This window comes from Orbicella franksi, chromosome 1 (genome assembly GCF_964199315.1).
Source record: "Orbicella franksi chromosome 1, jaOrbFran1.1, whole genome shotgun sequence".
Lineage (NCBI taxonomy): Eukaryota > Metazoa > Cnidaria > Anthozoa > Scleractinia > Merulinidae > Orbicella > Orbicella franksi.
The window spans coordinates 34,252,345-34,265,808 of record NC_138145.1 but is presented as its reverse complement, the minus strand read 5'-3'; the positions used below and the strand labels follow the sequence as shown (position 1 = coordinate 34,265,808).

Below are 13,464 nucleotides of genomic sequence, written 5' to 3'. Positions count from 1 at the left end.
GTATTTGTTGTTACATCAAGACAAGCTTGTCAGTGATGATTTTCTTTCTTCTCATAACCTGCCTGCTTGATTATGTATTAAGAATGTGGGGAGAAATTGGCTTTTGGTTGCTCTGAGTGTCTTATCATGCTATCATGCTTCATGAAATGAAGCCCAACTAGCTTGATCAATTTAGTCAGAAATGTCAGAAAGAGAACACTTTGTTAAAAGTGGATGTCTATATTTGAACTCTACGTATCACTCAATCCCAGGAGTGAAGATCTGGGCATTAAAGTGCTTTAATTTAAGATAATGTTGTGCTGCATAAGCAGGCAAGTAAAATAATTTATCGATAGTTTTAAACAGCAATCAAGTTACCTAGCCTTGTTTAGGAACTCTGTTTATTAAACTATGTATATAAACACCTTTCTACTATTAATACGGATGCCATAGGCACCAAAGATCATGTTGTTCAATAAATATATAATATTATCATAGTTGAGGTATTGTATGTTTTAAGAAAACATCCAGCAATTCAATCATAGAAAAGATGAGGTTTAATAGCAAATGCTTATTTTGATATAATTTATAGAATCTGGACTTTTAATCACAAAGAAAACAAAACGAATTGATGTGTTTTATTCCTCTAAGCCCAATCCTTGGTAAGAATTTAAATATATCATATTTGGTGAATTTGTAAATAGTTTGCTTCACTGATCAGTTTCTGCATAGCAACAAGTCCTTTCAACAAATTTATTCTGGAATTTATAAGAAGTCATTATTGCAAAGTACTTCAAGACCTGTATTCAGTTTTACTTTGTCATACTTTTGTGATTACCATTTTGTATAATGAAGGTATATATATATATATATATATATATATATATATATATATATATATATATATATATATATATATATATATATATATATATATATAGGAACATTATTTAAGTTGAACTTGTTTTAAAATAAAGTGTGGAAGGAAAGGTTAGCAGATAACTCTTAAATGATGTGCCTGGGCAAAACCTAGTTTTGCAGAAATTCATAAAGGGAATGAAAAACCTGGTATTCTGACACTAAGATCTTTTACGCAGGCTGGCAATAGTTTCCAGCACTTTTCTAGCAGCTATACTTTGAAGGATGAATACTACCACTGTTTAACAAGTGATGCTATAAAAATAGCATCATACAATGCCCAATCATTGGTAAACAAGTTGCGGTCATCTTTTGGACATAACAGGTTACCATAGTAACAATATGATCAGCTAAGAGAACCCTTAAGTTTAGCTTTAAGCGTTTATATCTCAAAAACAAGCTTCATGACCCCCATTTTTTGTTATCGAATTGCGATAAACATGATAACATGCTACTTTTTTGCAAAGTTTAAAAAAATTCTGAGTGAGTTCAGAGCCGCCTTAAATTTTCAGAAATTTAAGGTGGCTTTGAACCCACTCCTCAGAATTTTTTAAACTTTGCAAAGAGTTGCATCTTATCATGCTTATCACAATTCAATAATAATTAGAGTCACCGAGCTTATTTTGAGTTATAAGCTCTTAAAGCTAAAGTTAAGGGTGTTTTTAGCATGTCATTGTTGCTATGGTAACTTCTTGTGCTACAAAATTGACAGCAACATGTTTATATAGATACAAGTGTTTTACTGGAAAATATACCACTCATAAAATTGAAACAAACTACATCCTGGACAAGAATGGTGTACTTTTGCATGTGCTCACTAGTGAGGATGTTGATGATGTCATTTCCTCCTTTTTCACGATTGCTTGTCTAAACAGTCTGTTTGTCTATATAATAATTTTTATTTATGAATTTCATTTTCTTGTCTTGAAAACAATATTTTGTGAACAAGCAAAGTGAGTGAGTAAAATATTGTTTTAACCACTCTTAGAATTCATATCTCTGTGCCCAGTCACAACATTTCCAGCTGAAAGTAAGATCACCATACCGGTCACTTGAAAAGCTTTACTATTCAGTCAGGTTCAAGTTACAACAAGCATGCCCACTGACAACTAGGGTGTCAAATTTTAATAAATAGTATTTGCATTTCAAATATTATAATTATTTTAAATGCTTATTACTGACAATGGAAAAATACAACCATGCTATTTACAATCATTGCTTCATTTATACAGGCATATGAAACACATGAGATGTAAATCTGTCTCCCGGTGCAACACATGATGATTGACAAACAATGTATGTTTAACTCTTCTGACTAAAGATCCTGACACACCCTGCAAGATTATGTGTCAAGACTAGATTGCATCATAATTATTTTTAACCTCCATACATTGTTGCACACAAGGTTTCAGAAGGTTCTCATTAGGTCTACTGGTTCTTCCACAACATGGCATGTAACAATGTTTCAAAGTCTGACCTATTCAACATCCAATCAAATCATTAACAATACCACTGAGACTGCTTTTCTTCTTTGCATTTTCTCCTGGAGCTAAAGCAGTAAAAGCCATAGCACTCTTATTGCATGATTGGTCAGGTAATTATAATTGTAACAGTGCTCCGGTGGCCCAAAGGGCCACCAAGCGGAGCCCCATACTCATACAGGAAAGAAAACAAAACCCATGAGTTGATTTTCTCATGGTTATCATGGCTAACAGTATTGCTTGTAGGTACGTATGCACAACGGAGGCAGTGGAGTCACGCAAGATGGCGGTCATACTCCAGCTGATAGGTTGACAGAAACATACAGTACAGCCTTGGTTTAGTGTCCCTCTTTGATCTAGGACATCCATTAACACCTGACACCTGACACCTGTCAAAACAAGGTATCTAGTAGTAGTACCACATGACCATATCGTACCCTCAAGTTTAGAGCTCACTGATGTCATGTGTTTTTTGGAAGGTGACCGCTGACCAAGTGCTGGTTTTCGATTGGATCACAGACTTATATCAGGTTAACTTGCTGTTATCAGGGCTGGGTTGTTCGGAAGCCATTTAATGCTAACCCAGGGTTAAAAGTTATCCAAAGTATAGATTTTTCTTGAGATTATTTAAACCAAAACAGAATGCCAAAACAATATAAACAGAAAATCTCACCGCAAAGTTAAAGAACTCAAATCAAAATTCTTGCTTATCCTGGGTTAGCTTAATCGAGCTTTGAACAAGCTCCGCGTTTAGGCTTGGCTAAATCTATATATTAAACATCAGAAGTAATTTTCCACACCAGCCATGGTGTGCAAAATGTGGCTGCATGTGGCCTGTCTTGCCTTGGTCCCTTCTTGTTTCTTTCCCAATTTGAATAATTTTAATTTTTCCATTTAGACAGAGAATTTTTAAGGAACCTAAACTGACTGCTCCTAGTCTAACTCAAGAAACGATTTGCATGCAATGTTGCAGTGTGTGCACGGGCATTAAGAATGTGTGGGTGAAGCAAGTCATCTGAGATTACTCATCCAGGCTTAAATAATAATAATTATAAAATTGTTAGCAAAAAATTATTAAAATTTAGCAGATCCACTGCTAAATGCACTCAAGAGTGTACTTGAGCCAATTTCATTCTGCTTAAAATAATACTAAAATGAATCTGTTAAAATTTAGCAGATCTACTGCTAGCTGGACTTGGTGGCGCACTTTGTGAGCCTGTGACATTCTCACTTTGCTGTGTCTTTGGTCTTAGAAATGACCGTAGAGAATATCGGCTCTTCGCCCTGGCATTGGCAGTATTGTTTGTCCAAGCCACACCTGCTAAAGGTCTCATAATATGAACTGCTCCTAAACTCGGAGACAATGAACCAGTCACTAATGCACTGACATTTTCACTGGATTTTCTCTTGTCCAGATCTGATGAACTGTCCAAACAATGAACATCACTTGCAGAAGCCTCGACCCTGTTATCTGCAATATCCACCAGGGGAGCCTTGTTACCGGTGTCATCAGTTTGTGGTATTTCTAAACGTATCTCTGAGCTTCTCGGGGGTGATGCTATGACTACTTCTTCAACGTCATCTCGATCTGCTGATGACCTTCTTGTTGACGTAATGGTTCCAGGAACGTTAAGAGATGATCGTGAACCTCGTCTGACATCCTTCAAACTCTCTGCATCTAAAGGTTCTAACAGCGGTCCACTTGAACGCCTCCTGACTTCTTCACTAAAACATTCTGTGACCGTCTGAAGTGGCCCAGCCTCATTTTGAGTATTGGTTACATCATTGTTCGTTGCAACATGAATAGATGCTTTTGAGGAAAGATCACATGACTCTCTGTGTAGTGATCTCGTGGTGGGATCACGTTGCAGAAAATTGTGTATTAACCAGTTTACCCTGTAATGCAAAAAACAAAAGAAACAAAATAAATGAAACATGATTTGCTGTCAGACAGAATGTCAGAGGGCTTTTGTCTTGAAGTTCTTCATGTTTTTTTTGGGCGGGAGGGGGGTGATGCTTATTAGAGATGGTGATTTTATAGACTGAGCTTAAACACGGAGTGATCCTATAAAAGGCAAGGACATGCCATCTTTGAAGCACTTTGTTGGCTTTTTTGTGCAATGGTAAACAGCTGAAATAACGGTCGCATAACATAGAGGTCGTGGAGAAATAGCGTTTTTCTCGTTAACACAATGGAGTCATTGACGTAGAATAACAGAAGGTAAATAATAAAATTACAGTGAAAATAAAACCTATATTAACACTTTAGAAGATGCCTTTGGAAGAACATTCAAATTTTGCCGCTAACTAAAATAACAAAGATGACGCCTGTGTTCAACAAGCTATTTGTTTCCATTTATCTCAACATGCCGAGAACGAAAACAAATCCCATAGGAGGTGATTTTGGTTAGCCTTTGAACAGACTGATTTTGGTGGGATATTTAAAATTATTCAGATTTATGAGCGTTACGATGGTGCAAACTGAACAAAATGCAAATTGAACAACGCTGAGTTATTCTTCAAACTGTTCTATATTCAGAACAAAGAAATCAGAAACAAAAAGTACTATGAAGAAACAAGAGAACTTGAAAATGGCAAAGTGAGATTTCACCTGAATATTGATGTTAGAAAGGAGAAGGAAGACTCATGGCTAAATAAAACAAAAACAAAAATTGCATTCATAAAAGGCTGACTGAATTCTACTGAACAGCAAGAGTACAACAGCAGCCAATGTTCACCTTTATATGGAATCTCTTTTAGATAACTGGCTGACGAATAACCATATTACTGCAGATATAATATATTACCTTCGCAGTCTGCTTGTAACTGGGTTTTTGACGAGTTTTAGTTCCCAAACTTATTTCTCAATCGAAAGAGCAGACACTCTGGCATCAAATGAACTAGACACAGCATTTTATAAATTTGAGTGAAAAGCTCAAATTCATGTGATAGACTTTTGCAAGTGGAGGAACAAAATTATGAAGTTGAACTTAAAAAAGTCAATTTTCTTTGTAAACTCTTCTCTTGAAGCTGTCGTTCATTTAGTTCAAAAGGCATTGCTTACTTGTAAAATAAACCAGAAAATTACACCCGTCGCTCTCCAGAATTTTAAGGCAACGGGCTAAAACTAGACTTGAGTGAATAAACTGATCAAATGGGAGCATTGGTTGTCTGGTGGGATTTGTGATTGGCAGGCTGAACACCTCAGCCTCATTCTATAGGATGGCTCTGCGTTCAAGGTATCATGGTAGGTGGATTGACAGTGTTTGGAAATCGTGCTCTCTCACTGGCACTTTGAAAGAAAACCCCATCAACCTATACATTTTCTGAAAGCTTAATAGTTATAGAATACAATCATACCTTTGAAATTTTCTAAAAAGTTATTGTCGCAGTGATATTAAAAGAGAATCCAGAAACACTGCTTCGCTTAAACTGGTTTGCTTCCATGCCTGAATTATTTGAGCGGCGCGATTAACATCAGAAATGTTTTCTCACACATCACCCTCAAAAAAGGTGTCGGCGATTTTCCAGATGTGGTTTGGTTTTTTTCTACACGCTCCTAAACTTTGATATTTTCAATGCGGACGTTTCCTTCTACTAAAGAGGCCATAACTTTGAAATGAAAGCGAAATTAAACAAAGCCTGACACCCTTTTTCAAAGGGGGTATCTTGGAACATACCTGCCGATTTTCAGCCAATTCTGTCAGAAGATGCTCGTAAACGAACTTAAAATGTTCATCCTTATATGCAGTTTTATTTGATCAAGAAAAAGACAAAAATCATTCTATGAGATTGGTATGATTAGGTGTCAAAAATCCCCTCTGCACTGACAGATGTCGGTATGGGTCAGTATAGGGTCAGTATAGCACAGCAATGGGTTGTGGCAACTTGAAATAAACAGACATCTACAATTCTAGCACGGAAACCCATCCAGCATCGTCCGAGAACCGACAAACTCAGTACCAAGTTAAACTGCCATGATTTCTTTTACTTAAAAGATGTCGTCGGCGTGATTGGTATTGTTGCTTAAGTTCAGGCTTCTTCGTTTTCCAGACATTTTTTGAAACCATGCCCCATGAAGCCAAAAAGAGGAAATCTCGAGGTCTACTTCGTCTACATCTATGTTTGCGCTCGACTCTCTAGTTGTGGAAGTTTTGGAATCGCGTCCGTTCTGCAGCAATTACATGCGACTAGCACTTGTTGTAGTTTGTCCTTCAGCTTCATTGGCGGGACTAGTGTCCTCGAGTACCTTCAACCATTTTTCCTGGCTACAGTGCGACCCACGGTCGCTCAGAGCCAAAGATCTTGTTCAACGCTGAACCTGTGGGTTCCATCAGATTTTTGCCTCTTCAGCTTTTTCAAAGACGAAAATGGGCAAGAAGTTTTCCTGCATTTTCGTCCAGACATGAAGAAAATTTGGCAAGAACGAAAGCTAACTTGCGATGAAACAACCAGATCGAGAACAGTTTGCATGCACAAATAAAATATCACACCATAATCTGCATAATCCATGTGACAACTGGTGGTGACTTTTAATTAGAGGTGTCAACGTACCATAAGAGGTTAATGAGATGCAAAAATAGTTTCTTTTATTTATCTTAAAAAGTAAAGATGCCTTTTTCCCCATTCTTTTTGCAAAATATTTATCTCAGTCTTCCCAATTTGAACAGCCAAAAAAAGATTTTTCGCATTTTTTGTAAAAATCCACCTACCATGATACCTTAACTGGTACACCTTCACTATAAGCATGCTGTAGATCACAATCAGAATGATCCCTTAGCAAGTAAGAAAGATAACTTCCTTCTTTGCTGTTATCTTGTAGCAAGTACTAACTATTTGGGACTAACAAGATCTTAACAACTCTGATGTTAACATTGTTATTTAAGCTTAAACATGGCCATAAGACAGTATTCCACTGTACTTTAGAGTTTGCCTCAGTACACTTGGCAGGTATGTTTTTCATTTTGCAAGAGTTGTTTCTTACTTCACAGGAGATTCTACCATGACCATATGGCCTGCATCTTGAATAACCTCCAGTGATGAACTGTATATCACCTACCAAATTAAACCAAGATGAGTACCATAAAAAAAATTATGACAGATGAAATAATAGGATATTATTCACATGACTATCGAACATCCCTCTTTGACTGAGCTGGCATTTCTGACTTCAATCAATGTCCAGCATTCCTATGAGTTATCTTAACACAAGTCATGTACATGTATAAGTCTACAAAACAATTAAAGATGATAATTACATTTACAGAAACCAACAGCTGTGAGGTTAGGGGAGATGAAAATAATTTCACAGCAGAAATTGAAAATCAGTACCATAGTACATAATGTACTGCACTGAAAGCAACAGAGAAGATCAGGTAAGATAGAACAAAGATCTATATAATGAAGTCCTTGTTATTATTTTTGTCACTGACCTCCTGCATCCACTGTTCTTCCTCGAGAGTTACAAATTTATCCTGAGCTCCATAAATTAACAATGCAGGAACCATCAGCTCCTGATGGTAACTTTCATCACCTTCTTCCCACACCTGGAAAAGACGCCATGGTCATCATAACAATTAAAAGCACTGTGCATGATTCTGCTTATTACCTACAAACTATTAAGAAAAGAATGTTTTATCAATGTAGTGGGCATGAAGATGACAGATGACAGTTATGCACATTTCTTGCCTTTTTCTAGAATATTTTGATTAATACCCTGGCAGTACGATTGCCTGCCAATGCACACACCTGAGGCAAGAGTCTTCAAACCTGGAGATGAAAAAAATCTGATCTCATGCCTACTCATGCCTGTGGACCAATCTCTCAGACCTACCTGTAATGAAGAAATTGTAATACCCAAAAGATGAGATTCACCAACCTGGCCAGCCATCACAGCTTTCAATACAAATGGGGGAGCACTAAATGCTTTGAACTTTTTCTTCATTGATCTTGCCCTCTGACTGTTGTATGCTCTCCTGTAAAATAATCAAACAGCCCAAACATAACATAATAAGTAGAATTATTATCCAACTGTAGCGAATACCATCCAAATAATAGTACAAATATACAATGATATTGTACAGTTATTTGTACAGTAGAAAACCTGTTTGCCAGACAAGTCAGCGCACGCATGTAAAACTGTCACACTCTCCCTCTTTCACTCATAAATTTATTGACTACAGCAGTTGGATAATATATCTCTTATTATATGTTCTAGTGTGTCGAGTTGTTTGTATTTTGACTCGCCCTATGTGCTCATCAAAATACCACACAACTCATAAAATTACTCAGCGATATTCCACACCAAAACATCTAATAAGATATATGAACTGAATCATTAAGACTTCAATAACTCCATTAACAAAATAATTCTTAAAAACTGCCCACTGACAGATAAACTGCTTCAATAATATTTTTCCCTGAACTCTTGAACATATTTGTTAAACTGCCAATAAATTGGCATTAAAAGTATCACGGATCATGTTTTTCCCCAAAATAAGTTCTTTCATACAACCAGAGAAAAAGATAAACATTCTGAAGTCAGTGGGTAAACATCATTTTAATTTGGCTCCCAAGGATTCACCAGCAGTGAGGGCAACCAAATAGGTACAACCAGGATTTTCTTTTAAATTAGAGCACTAAGGATTTAAATTAAAAGTAATAAAAATGGCATAACTAGACAAATTAAGTGAGCTAACCTTTCGTACACAGACAGAAACATTGGTTTGATGCATGAAAGCAAAGGTGTTGGTAAGCAGAACACATCACAAGAACTAACACCCACAAGAGGCACAGGACCTCCACCAGCTATAAGCACCATCTTGGACACCAGACGAGCACGTTCACATGCAATAACTGCACAAAAAGATGACCTGCAAACACATAACCAACAAAATAATGCTGAAGTCTGTTTTAAGCCTCCAATTATTGTTTTTTAAATTGTGCTGGTGTTTAACTTCAGGATGTAGATTTTTGTGAGTGCTTCAACAACTGAGTGGAAGGGATAGAGATTGGTAATATTGTACAGGGGAACAACCAAAGAAGGCAAGACATGGGATAACTTTGAAGGTTTGACCTGAGTGCCTTGGTTGGATGGAATGGCCTGGGTGACTAGAAGCACCAGGGTTGTGAAGGTGGCCAGGGCAGCTGGGATGGCAAGCAGGCAAGGGTGGCCAGAGTGTTAAGGGTGGCAAAGGTGGCCTCTGTGGTGGGAGTGAACAAAGGGGTGGGTACTCCCAGAAAAATTAGGTGGGGGTATGCGGCCCGCTTCCCAAAACCCTTACCCTATTTATGACCGAAGTCTGTAATTTTCCCTACCCTATTTATGACCTGACCAAAAATTTAACACCCTATTTATGACCTTTACAGCTGGCACAGTTGCTCTAAACATAATTTATGAAGGGCTTTTGTTGATATTCTTATCGATAATGATGAAAAAGTAGCTTTTTCTAAAGAACATACTTAATTCAAGACCAGAGTGCAAAAACCATACCCTATTTCTGACCAAAATGGCCAAAATTGATACCCTATTTATGACCAAAACAGCTGAAAAACCATACCCTTAGGGACCGCACATACCTATATAGCCCATATATGGGAGTACCACCCCCCTGGGGGAGGGTAGTGAACAGGATAGCAAGGGTGGCTTGAGGGTGGTGAGGATAGCCAAAGTGGCAAGGATGGTCGAGGTGACTTGGGTGTTAAGTCTGACTGGGGTGTTAAATCTGACTGGGGTGTAAAGGCGGTGAGTGTCGCAAAGGGTATCCAGGGTGGCGAATTGACTGAGATTTCAGCACATGAACTTGGTACACTACTATGCACAAGGCCATTTCTGATTTACCTTGAATCTCTGTTTCAAACAGAGTCCTAATGCAAAACCTTTCTTAGAGGGTCATACAGGGGTATTCTCGTGATGTGATGATTTTATTTTCCATGAAACGTCAATTTAAGAAATCATTCTTTGTGACTCATGGCCTGAAGGTTCTGCGTGACCCATGAAGAAACTGAGTTATTAAGAGATATTCATAATTTTACCACTCTATTCTACATGATTTTGAGACGCAAGTCCTCTGAATGGTTAGAGTCGTCTATCGAGACTGTCTTAGGTATGCAATTTGCAATATGGAGCCTTGACTTAGCCAGTAACGATTTTACTTTCTTCAAAACACTCTTTCTAGTGTAAGAACACCTCATTATAGAGTATCTTAGTCGCTTATTTTTGTGATTTGGGAAAACAAAATTTTTATATCCGTAAACCATGATCCTCTATTTTTTCCGTTTGTGAAAACCTGTCCTACTCCACCCTGCACTCCTCCCTCCCTCTGCCTCCCCCCCCCCTGCTACTTATCCATCAAGAATGACAGAGGATACAAATAAATTGAAGAGACTTACCCATACGAATGTCCAACCAAAACGTTCCTCTTCTTATGAAAACGATCAAATAAATAGATCAAATCGTATGATAGTTCCGAAAATTCATACTCAGCGGGATTTGTCGGGGCTGAGCTTTGCCCGTGTCCCAACAGATCAGGAGCAACAACTTCGTATCCTGCCTTGCTAAAGTACTGCAGTTGTTCGTACCAAAGATCAGCACTCCCACCGACTCCGTGGATGAAAAATATCACAATAATCCTCTTATAATCTGGATCGCTTATCCCTGAAACGCCAGAAGAAGCAGAATGCACGGAACGATTTGACTGAGTATCTAATCCACTGTCAGATCTTGACAAGCGAGGCTTGTGGTGGACAACTCTTAACCAACGGCCTTTTCGGATTTCGATTTTTTCAGATGTTAGATCTGTCACGGGAACAATCCTGTTTTGATTGTGTCCCCCAAGCGCCCCACACATTGAACACACTTGCAAAACTTCCCTGGAGCTCCAGCTGCGTACTTCTTAGTTCTTCACTTCTTGCTCTGTTCTTAGTTTGTTACCGGTTCACGTCACTTCAGCTTATAAACTGTTGAAATACCTTTCCGCTTCATTGAGCGGTCCAAGGGCAGAAATTTTGAGTCCATTCCTAAAATAAAATATACCTCAAGGTCCTTCAAGGGTCAAATTAATGTTGTTCCAGAAAAGAAGGTGTTCCACCACAAGTTTACATATCATTCCATAATTCAGAAGGTGCACAATTATCGGCTTAAAACGGCGTTAATATTCATCAAAGAGGAGAGAAAATGTACACAAGCTTATCCTTCTTCTAAGTATACTTTGTTAGCTGAAAATAAAAGGAGAAAATATTGATAGGAAAATTAGTTTTCTGTTCTGGTCGCAAATGCCAGCTGCGTTGCATGTTGAACTTATACGCTGAAGCAGATGCTCCAAAACAGACCTAATGCAAATATGGCGCTCACATCGTCAAGTAATTTCACTTAGAATACAAATGAAAAACGTATAGTAAGCTCAACCATAGTTGGTAGAGCTTGACTTACCTATGATATTTTACAGCGTGTATTTCACTTATCCGACGAAAATAGCGGCAGCAAATTACTCTGGGAAAAAAGTCTCACCGGAAGTCGCGTCACTATGTTTGTTGCTACGGGAAACGGATCGAACACAAATACTGCAGTGTTATTGTTTTCTTTGGAGTGATCGATGTTTTGTTGTCAATGACAGATAAAAATCGCAAGTAGTTTTCATTTTCGTTTCCGTCAGTCAACGTCAGTAGGTATGTCGGATTAAAGTTCAAGTACTGTGATGATTCGATTTAGCGCCTTTTGAATGTGTTATAATCCAGACGAAGTTTTGTTGAAGGTGCTTGATCTGAAAATGTGTTAAGTATAGTGGGTACATGCTAACAACGAGGTTTTTTAAAACACCCACTACAGACCACGAGACTTTCAGACCTACAGACTCAGAGATCCTCTTGGACATTTCTTGAGAAGAATGACAAAGATTTGGTCAAGTGTCTTGTACACTTTCCACCAACAGTAACATCCATGTTTTACGTGGTCGCCACGCCTCTGCAGGGGAATACTTAGGGAAGTGTACCCGATCGGGGTAAAACGCATCACGTTTTCACCCTCTCGGATCCTTTTATCGACTAAATAATGGTAGACTGAGCCTCTCATCAATATTAGACTGAGCCACTAATGCACTGGTTCAACCAGCAAACTGCTAAAAGAGCCTTCATCTATATCACTGCATAACCCTCCACCACTTCGACTTCAATGAAATGCTAATTAAGTGATACCAACACTTTATTGATTGCCATCATGTATGACAATTATCTCTTACCTACTTATGGCTACTTTAATTTACAATTCAGAACTGAGATACTATCTCAGTTCAAGCACTTTAAAATCCTATCAACACTGTATCAATAACAAAACTCGCCTTGCTTCTTTCCTTTCTTCAGTTACAAACTGTCATGTTATCCGTCACTATTAACAATACGCCTTCTTTTGTACTTGTTTGTTTAGTAACAGTGAATACTGCTGTTTCACACTAGAAAAAAAGTCTCATCAAAGACATTTAGAAAAAAGCTAATTATGACCAATAACAAAAGCAAACAAATTTGTTTGACTGAGACCTCTACCTATAATAAACTAATAATATAAAATATAGCAAAGGAAATATTTTCCTATCTCTGACTAATACATGACCGTTGAGTTTGAGAAGTTCAAGATTTTAACTAAAGTGAAACCCTGCCTTATAGTCATCCCATTAATGCAGCCACCTCTTATTACTGTCACTTCATTCTGGCCTGAACAAAAGCTCCGTAATACAGCCAGGTTTTTATGGCCCGTTGGTGACCAGATTAACGGAGTACCACTGTACAACCTTCACTTGCATGGGAGTGACCCAAAGCATGAAAACCCAAACCAAAATCCAGTTACCATTATCAAACACCTTCCCACAATTGAGGACCATTTCTAAATGTCACTCAAATATTAGTAGCAACTTTTAATTTGTTGGGTAAAAGTTCTAGCTGAAGTTCTAGTTTGAGCGGATTTCAGTTGACTGTCATAAAACCAAAACCAAAACCAATTACTTGCCAATTAGACTACTCAGCCAATCTCAAACTGTTGTAAAACCAAAACCAGGGAAGTAACTACCTGATTACTTTTGACACTCAATTGAAAACC

At 37.8% G+C, this 13,464-nt stretch overlaps 2 protein-coding genes across 3 annotated transcripts in view; one reads left to right on the top strand and one right to left on the bottom strand.

The window, feature by feature from the left end:
* LOC145460697 (cation channel sperm-associated protein 2-like) overlaps nt 1-13,464 on the top strand; it is a 260,280-nt gene that overhangs the window by 211,721 nt on the left and 35,095 nt on the right. The window lies entirely within an intron of this gene.
* LOC145460437 (uncharacterized) lies at nt 916-13,380 on the bottom strand. Of its 2 annotated transcripts, none has more exons than XM_081445264.1 (7): nt 11,809-13,380; nt 10,770-11,594; nt 9,077-9,250; nt 8,257-8,353; nt 7,811-7,924; nt 7,363-7,433; nt 916-4,274 (listed from the first exon to the last, which is right to left on the bottom strand). In XM_081445264.1, the coding sequence occupies exons 2-7, from the start codon at nt 11,225-11,227 to the stop codon at nt 3,542-3,544; spliced, it is 1,647 nt and encodes a 548-aa protein (XP_081301390.1). In that variant the 5' UTR covers nt 11,228-11,594; nt 11,809-13,380; the 3' UTR covers nt 916-3,541. The 2 variants fall into 2 exon arrangements, with proteins under 2 accessions (XP_081301390.1, XP_081301400.1); XM_081445274.1 differs by having other exon boundaries at nt 10,770-11,396.